General features: G+C 66.2%; 1 protein-coding gene across 1 annotated transcript in view; it reads right to left on the bottom strand.

Annotated features, from left to right (window-relative positions):
• Nucleotides 1-22: 22 nt before the first annotated feature.
• The window catches only part of MNEG_0321 (Intraflagellar transport protein), a gene marked incomplete at both ends in the record, with an annotated part of 13,404 nt that continues 5,344 nt past the window's right edge, over nt 23-8,082 (bottom strand). Inside the window, 21 exons of the mRNA XM_014051190.1 lie at nt 23-34; nt 228-450; nt 754-896; nt 1,052-1,109; nt 1,422-1,549; nt 1,806-2,017; nt 2,279-2,384; nt 2,637-2,818; nt 3,058-3,259; nt 3,541-3,653; nt 3,884-3,986; nt 4,188-4,392; nt 4,600-4,764; nt 5,060-5,237; nt 5,494-5,571; nt 5,806-5,880; nt 6,076-6,220; nt 6,441-6,644; nt 6,820-6,915; nt 7,121-7,217; nt 7,607-7,800. Of these exons, the coding sequence (XP_013906644.1) occupies nt 23-34; nt 228-450; nt 754-896; nt 1,052-1,109; nt 1,422-1,549; nt 1,806-2,017; nt 2,279-2,384; nt 2,637-2,818; nt 3,058-3,259; nt 3,541-3,653; nt 3,884-3,986; nt 4,188-4,392; nt 4,600-4,764; nt 5,060-5,237; nt 5,494-5,571; nt 5,806-5,880; nt 6,076-6,220; nt 6,441-6,644; nt 6,820-6,915; nt 7,121-7,217; nt 7,607-7,800 (2,919 nt within the window). The remainder of the gene's footprint in view (nt 35-227; nt 451-753; nt 897-1,051; nt 1,110-1,421; nt 1,550-1,805; nt 2,018-2,278; nt 2,385-2,636; nt 2,819-3,057; nt 3,260-3,540; nt 3,654-3,883; nt 3,987-4,187; nt 4,393-4,599; nt 4,765-5,059; nt 5,238-5,493; nt 5,572-5,805; nt 5,881-6,075; nt 6,221-6,440; nt 6,645-6,819; nt 6,916-7,120; nt 7,218-7,606; nt 7,801-8,082) is intronic.

The raw sequence follows: 8,082 nt of genomic DNA, 5'->3' as shown, positions 1-8,082 counted from the left end.
GGGGTAAACACTGCCCAGGGAACTAGGAGGGGTTCTAGAGGGGGATGGGGAGGGTTGCTACGAGCAGAGAGGCGTCAAGAGCAGGTGGAAAGGCAAGGTGTGTGGTAAGACCTGCGAGTGGACGGAGTGCCGGGGAGCGCAACAGCCACGCGCTGGTTGCATGCAATGCAGCAAAGCACCGAGCCGCCCGACACATCCCCCCATCGCGCCGCCACCGATCCCCGCACCTCCTCCCTCGTCCTCTCGTCGCAGTAGTGGTGCGCCGGCAGCGGCGCGTCCCTCGGAATATCAGTGCCCACAAAGTCCGCCCCCTCGAGCGGCAGCTGCGCGCCGCCGCCGCCCCCCGCCTCATCTGCGGCGTCTTCTATATCGAGGTACCGGTTGAGCAGGACGAACGCCATGCTGGGGCGGCCCGCCGCGCGCCACGCGGCGCCCGCCTCGAAGAATGCCCTGGGCGGCCGAGGGCGGGCCGTTTACACACGTGCTGAGTTGTGCGTCAGACAACATTGGCTGTTCTTACTTGTTCCGGCAGCCTTGAGGCAAACCGGCTGGTGCGCCTCTCGGGTCGCGCGCATGGCTACCATGAAGCCAATCAGCTGCTGCCTGAGTGCCTGCGCCTGGCTGCGTGTGTCCTCCCCGCCACCTGCGCATGACTGCGCGACCCCTTACTTTGCCCGTCAGATGCCCCTGCGCACAGCTCAGATGCGGCCCGGGGCACCCTGGGCTCGCTCCTGGCCCACCCCGCGCTCGCACCTGTCTGCAGGCAGCACCCCCACGTATCTCAGCGCCGCCGTCAGCTGCCGCGCGGCGAGCTCCGACAGGCCGGCGGCCTTGGAGCGCGACGCGCAGGACACGTGGTGCGCCGCCCAGAAGAGGCGGCTAAACTCTTCAGAGTCCTGTGATGGGCACAGACCATTTTATTGCAGGGTTGAGCGAGGCATTGCACGTGTGCATGCGCGTGGACGCACGTGCGCATGGCTGCCTGACCACCGCTGCCCATCCAAATTCAAGTGCGGAGGCGCGCCCCCTTCTCCTAAAGCAGTGCACGCACCCTCTTCCTGGTGGTGGCTGCCAGCTCCAGCTGCTGCAGCACTTGGCGCAGGACGTCCCTGGGATGGGCGACGGGCAGGGAAGGGACGGGCCAACCGCACAAGGCTGAGGGGTGAAAAGAGGCGACGCACGGGCTCTACTGCAACCAGTAGATGCGACTTGTGGCGTCGTCTTGCCCCGTTGCTGCTGCAACTCAGTGCGTAAACGGCGAGCTTTCGCAAGGCACCTGCCCGTCCGGCGGCGCTCCTGCATCGGCGCAGCCACTCAGGGCCCAAACGCGCCTGACGTCCTGCTCAGCTTGGGTGTCCCTCGCCGCCTGGGGCGCCCCCAGAACTTCCAGGGCAACCTCCCTGTAAACCGCCAGCAGCGACGCGTCCGCCGCGCCGACGCCGCGCCGCGCGAGCGCGGCGGCCGCGGCGGCGGCGTCGCCCTGGCGCAGCAGCAGCTGCGCGTGGCGCGCCGCGGTGGCGGCGGCGAGCTCGGGGCCGTCTTGGGCTGCCTGGGGTGGTGGGACGTGAGAGGGGGGAGCAGCACCACCGCCGCAAGGCAAATGGGGCGATCAAACACATTGTATTGGTCAAAGAATAGTCCATCTAGTACAGCACCTTGGACTGCTTTTTGACGGTGGTTGAAGGTCATCAACAGGTCAGGGACCATCCTTGCCCGCGCAGCCGCTTTTGCGTCGATGGATGCGCCCATCCCAGCAACCCGAGACAGACTCCCCGCGGCCTCGCGCCGCGGGGGCGGCCACTCACCAGCTCGTGCGCGCGCTCCCAGTTGCCCTGCGCGGCATACATCTCCACAGCCGCCGCCACGTTGCCGCGCGCCGCGAGCTCGTCGGCGTCGTTGGCGGCCACCAGGGCGGCGGTGTGGCGTTCGTCCACGAGGCGCAGCAGCTGGGGGTTGCCGGCCGCAAGCGCGCGCGCGCGGTCAAAAAGGCTGCCGGAGACGGCGGCCTCAGCGGCGCCTTGGCGCGGCGGCGGGGCGCGTGAGGGCGGGCGGGGGCGGGCCGGACGGGGGCGTTACTTTGAAGGAACGAGTGAGGAGCGGCGGATGGTCAGCTGCAGGCGGAAGGACGCCTTTCTTGACGCCACTCATTAGAGGATAGTTCTCTGGCGCTGCGGCTGGTCATAGCGGCATTTCACAGAAGCCAAGAGCCATCGTTCCAGGCGCCCCCGCATAGGCGCTTTGGAGGGAGGGCGCGTTTGAGCGGTGGCCGCCCTCTCACCCTGCACATCGCCGACGCCCTCCAAGACGTCCACCGCGGCCCCCACCCGCCCCGCGCCCACCAGCCGCGCCGCCACGGCGGCCGCCACGTCACCCACACGGTGGCGCTGCGCCGCGGGGGAGCCGAGCGAGGCGCGATCAGACCGCCGATTGGATGGTGCCCTCGGGACTCTTGATCCCGTGCGAGCACCGCAGTATGCATGCACATGTGTCGCTTGCCCCTGATTCCAAGCCTTGTATCTGTGGCTCTATCAGCCACCAACCACCAAAAACCAATCACCAAGCATTAATCACCGACCACCAACCAAAGCACAGGTCAAAGCATCCACAGTCAGAGCCCAACCACAGGCAAAGCCCACCTGATGTCGCGCCGCCAGGGCCAGCCCCGCCTCCCAGCAGCGCTGCAGGACATCAACGTCCGCCGCCGCCGCGCCCTCCGCGCTGGGGGACAAGTACGCCTCCACGGCGCGCGCGTAGTCGTTGCCGCGCTCGAACGCCTGGGCGCGCGCGACCGCCGCCGCCACGCCGCCGCCGGCGCCGCCTGTGGCGGTGTTTTGCGGGTTGTGCTAGTGATGATAGGGGGCGGTTTGATTTGGCGACGCGGGCGCAGGCCTCACCCCGCATCGTGACGCCGCTGCCGGCTGACTCTGACTCAGATCATCCTGGATTTAGAGGTGCTGAACAATGCTAGTCTGCACCCCTCCAGCCCACACCCCTTTAACTTGCATCACAAGATCAATTGACATCATGGTGTGATTGCCATGAAAAAACGCCCCGCACCTTGCCCCTGCTGCGCCATGGCTGCCGCCATCTCGAGGTGCAGCCCCGCCACCCTGGCCGGCGCGTACGCCTCCGCGACCCGCAGCGCCGCCGCCCACTGGCTCGCGGCGCGGTACATCTGCAGCGCAGCCTCGGGGCGGCGGGCCTTGAGGAACACCGACTCCGCCGCGCTCAGCTGCCCCGAGTCCGCCAGCGCTTGGGCCTTGGGCCGGCACGCATAGCGGGTGTGAAGTTTTGAGATTTTGAATGTGCGTGTTGTCGCCAGAGCCAGGGTTTAAGCCCGGAAAGCTGCTGGAAGCACAGACATCTGATTCTGCAAAGCTGCCAGACGTCCTGATCTTGCAACAGCAAGAAGGGGACAGATCAAACCAGTCACCCCCTCTCATTTGCGACCACTGCTGACCACCACAACCATCTCTCGCCCCTCTGCATCCACCGCGCACCGGCCATGCCAGTGCGGCGGAGCAGCGGCCCGGCCCCCACCTGCGCCGCCAGCACGTCGCCCACAGACTCGGGCTCATGGCCCTCCGCGACTCGCAGCGCGGCCTCCCAGTCCTGGGCGTGGATGTACATGTCTATTGCCTCCCGCGGCTTGCCTGGGGGTGGCATTCCGTCAAAGGCGATCGAGGGCTGTCACGACTTCAAGGGCTTTGCAGGGTTTGGGGTTTAGCAAGAAGAATAGCTCAAGCCGGGGCTCAGCCCGCCTGGCTGAGCTGCCAATGCAGGCGTCGGGAACCAAGCGCTCCACCCACAAGGCAGGCACGCCGATCAAGCCAGCAGCGCGCTTGCCGCCCGAGCCCCGCGCCCCCCGGGCCCCGCTGCGCACCCGCGTTGACAAACTCCACCTCGGCCTCGTTGAAGCGGCCGTTGTCCTCCAAATACATGGCGTGCTTCAGGTGCACGTCCGCCATCCGCTGTGGGGCGGCGACCTGTGAAAGGGAGCGCGCATGCAGGCGTGCGCCCGCTCCTTGCACCATAGATTCAAGAGCAGTCCACGAGCGCACCAGCAACGCTGGCGTGTCTCGGCCGCGAATTGTCACACGACGGCGGCACCCGCCGCGCAATCCCCCCTTGCTTGCACGGTCTCATCAGGTATGCAGAGCAGCTCACGCAAGGATTACTTTTCGCACCTGCGCGAGCTGGAACGCGTGACCAAACGCGCCTGCCTCCGCCGCCGCGTCCACCGCGGCGTCGCCCAGCCCGAGGCGCCGCAGCAGCGCGCCGCCCTCCTCCGGCGGCACGGCGACGGCCCAGGCGTACGCGACCTGCTTGGTGGCGGCCGCGCCGCCGTGGGCCTTGGCAACACGCAGGGCGTCCTCCCAGCTGCCCTGGGAGCTGTCGGTGCCGGCGTTTGAAAAAACGATGGAAGTTGAATGGACGGTTTTGTGCTCAGAAGGGCAGCAGCAAAAGAGTGTCAACAGCTCAGTGCACTCAGCCAGCCGTCAATTCAACAAAGCACCAGCGGCGGGGAACCCAGCAGCAGCGGCACCACAGCACGCGGCGACCTGCAGGCTTCGCGATGCCGCGCGTACGCATGCTCACGTGTACATGGCGACGGCTGCCTTCCAGTCTTTCGCGTCTGTGAAGTGGCGCTCCGCCTCCCGCCAGTGCCCCTCCAGCTGCAGCGCCTGCGCCGCCAGCAGGTGCGACTCTGGCAGGTTCTCTCGGCGGTGCTGCCCCACAAGCCGGATCATGGGCTCCCACATCCTGCGAGGTGGTTGTAGTGAAAACTAATAGGTATGCAAAGATTGGCTCGGGGTGCAATACGAGATGCAGGGCATGTCCCCAATGACAAGCCGTGCTGAAATCAAAAGTCTGCTTCAGTATTCGTTGCTGACGGCGCAGCAACGCGTAGTCAAGCCCGGCGCGGCGCAGGACGGCACAGCGTGGATCGACCACCGGAGCGCAGCACACCACGACGACACATCGTGAGCAACGCAGCGTCGACCCCACCTCCGCACACGTTTGACCGGCCTCGGGCTGCTTGCCACGCACAACCCACCTATTCCGCTTGTACATGCCGATCGCGGCCTCCGCCTCCCCTGCCGCCAAGTACCCGCGCTCCGCCTCCTTCCAATTCTTGGCCGCCTCGGCCTCCTTGGCGCGCTGGGCGTTGAAGCGTCTCAGCTCCCCCTCCGGCAGGTAGCCGCGCGCCACCTTCTGGGCGGCTTCCCATTTGCCTGAGTGGGTTTGCCAGGGCACGACAGGGTTGAGACACTGGAGTGGACAGATAGGCCCTTGACAGGATGGTGGCACACAATATGCCAAGCAAGGGGTCGAAAGGACACCCGGCGACGGCAGGCCGTGCATGGCAGCAAGCCCAGCCCATGTGGGCTCTGTTGTTGCACGGCTGCTGCTCCCAATTTGCGCCCCCTTGTTACGCTGCAGCGCCTTCTGCTGATGTCGATATCATATCATGATTGAATTGCCCCTGACCTGCGCGGGTGTACATCTCCACAGCCTCCAGCGGCAGGCCTGCCTTGAGCCAGTAGCCCTCCGCTTCGGCCAGCCCGCCTGCGTGGCGGAGGGGAAACGCCGGCAGTGTCGCCAATCCGATCCTGCTGTGATGTTTCAGCGTGTGCGCATTCACGCTCGTATACGCACACATGAACACACACATACATGCACACACACACACACACACACACACACTCTGCGTGCACGCACCATAAACCTATGCACACAAAGGTGCGAAGAGGGTGACACACCCAATTTGGGGCGGCTCGCAGCAGCGCCGCGCGGGCGCACCGTTTGCGGCGTAGTGCTGGGCGATGCGCTTGAAGAAGGGCGCGGCCTGGGACGCATCCAGGTGCTCGATGATGCCTGTTGGCCAGGGGACAGTAAGGTGACGCCTGCCGATGCAGGTTACGCTACGCACATGTGCTGCGGTACGCATCCTCAACTTGAAAAGCGGCACGGTGACGAGCTGCGGAGCCAGCCTTGAAGTGCCAAGTCATTGCGCAGATCAGCGCCCGTGGCCAGATCCATGCGCCAGGCTGTGCCCGCCCTGCGGCTCACCCGCAGCCTTGGGGAACTGCCGCGCCGCCAGCGCGGCCTCAATGGCCTTGGCCGCCACGCCCGCCTCTATGAAGTGGTTGATGGCGGCGTCCATCTGCCGCTGGGACGCCAGCCAGTCGCCCCACTCCTCCTCAAGCACGATCACCTGACCGCGCGGGTCGACTGCTGGCTTTGAGGCCACACACACGCTTCAAATGTGGGAGGACCACCACTGCATACACACATGACGACAACGCAGCTCAACGCGACCAGAATAGCAGCCTGCCTGCGTTGAGCGAGCAGCCGACGCGCCAAAACAGCAAAAGGGGCGCGAGACGCAACGCGGGGGCCCGGAAGACGAACGCCGTGAAGCCCTTGCCACTGACCTGGGCGGGCGCCGCGCCGCGCGCCAGCTCGACAGCCTTGCGGTACGCGCCGCCTTTCCTGTAAGCAGCTAGCGCGTCCAGCGGCCGCCCCAGCGCCGCGGCGAGGTCGCCCGCACGCTCGTGCAGCCCGGCCTTTGTCAGGGCGGCGGCGACGGCGGCCAGGAGGGCGGGGTCAAAGGCGATCCCTGGGTGAGCCACGACGGCCTGCGTCGGGTGGCGAGGGTGAATTTCAGTCAATCAAAGGGGGCTGTTGCACGACGTGGACTCCGCGAAGGCAGCCCGTCGGATGCGTGAGCGCTTGCAGCGGGGGACTGATCAGCCGAGCGCGGTGCCGCAGCTGCACTGCACCCCTCCGCCTGGGTGTTATCCTGCTGGTCACCTGCGCCGCGCGGGCAGGGGCTCCGCCCTTGAGGTACAGCGCTATCGCGGCCGCCAGGTCGCCCTCGCGCTCCTTCCCGGCTCCGGCCTTGTCCTCCTGGACGGAGCGCGCGCATACAGCGAACGGCGCGTGCGGGCTAAGTGGGCGGCAGCGCGCCCTGTCGGGCGAATGGAGGCCTGGACCCAACGGCTTGGCTTGGCCTGACCGTGCTTGGGAGTCAAGCAAGCATAATTAAAAGGCACCGGCGGCACGCCAGCGCTCTGCATGGAGCATGACCCGTGGTATGCTCCTCAAGTTGCACCTGACCGGTGGAGAGCAGCCATTTGAAGTGGGCGGCGCGGAGGTCGTCGCTGCCGGGGTGGCGGCTGGTGTCGGCGACGCGGATGGCGTCCTCCCATCTGAGGGGGGCGGTGTGAGCGCAAGCGTCAGGAAAGGCGGAAGGAAGGGGGGCATGTGCTCCGTGAGTGATGAGGGCGATAGGAAGGAGTTAATCAGGAAGAGAGGGAGGCAATGGGGATGGAATATGAGTGTGGTGGGGGCAACTGGGGCACGAGCGTGTATTTGCTCACGCACGCCATAACCACAACAAAACGCAAACGAACCGATCACAGGTTCCGAGCGCCAGCTGCCCCTCAGCGGCTGCCCTGCCTGCCTCCCTCACCCACCCCTAGCCACGCCTCACCCTGCGAACACCATAACCCCAACCCCCCTGTATCGGCTCTCCGCCTTCCATCTCTGCGCCACCCCTGCCCCAATTGCCCTCAGCGTGCAGCTGTAACCTTCCTACCTGTGGGCATCCCTGTAAGCAGCTATGGTGTCGTCCACCCGCCCCTGTGCCAGCAGGAGGCTCTCCGCCACCGGCCACTGCTGCGCCAGCACCGCCAGCTGCGCCTTGACCTCCACAGGCAGCTCCCCGGCCGCGCCGCCGCCCTGCCCAGCCGCGGGCTGCTCCTGCTGCCGCCGCTCCGCTTGCTTGATGAGCTGGGCGCAGAGCGGGGCGATCGCAGGTTTTAGGCGGTTGTTAGCGTGGGGTATCCGAGACTGAGAACAGCTGTGCATGCCACGAGGTCAAAAACAACACACGACCCTCTGGATCACACACGGAATCACTCTCGAAGGCACACGTGCATGCATGGTAAAGCAGCACGCACGCACGCCCGCACGCACGCGCGCGCAAACACACACACACACACACACACACACACACACACACACACACACACATACGCGCGCACGCAAACACACGTGCGTGCGCAACCCCCC

Source organism: Monoraphidium neglectum (assembly GCF_000611645.1).
Source record: "Monoraphidium neglectum strain SAG 48.87 unplaced genomic scaffold scaffold00024, whole genome shotgun sequence".
NCBI classification, from domain to species: Eukaryota; Viridiplantae; Chlorophyta; class Chlorophyceae; order Sphaeropleales; family Selenastraceae; genus Monoraphidium; species Monoraphidium neglectum.
This window is presented reverse-complemented; position numbering and strand designations above follow the sequence as displayed.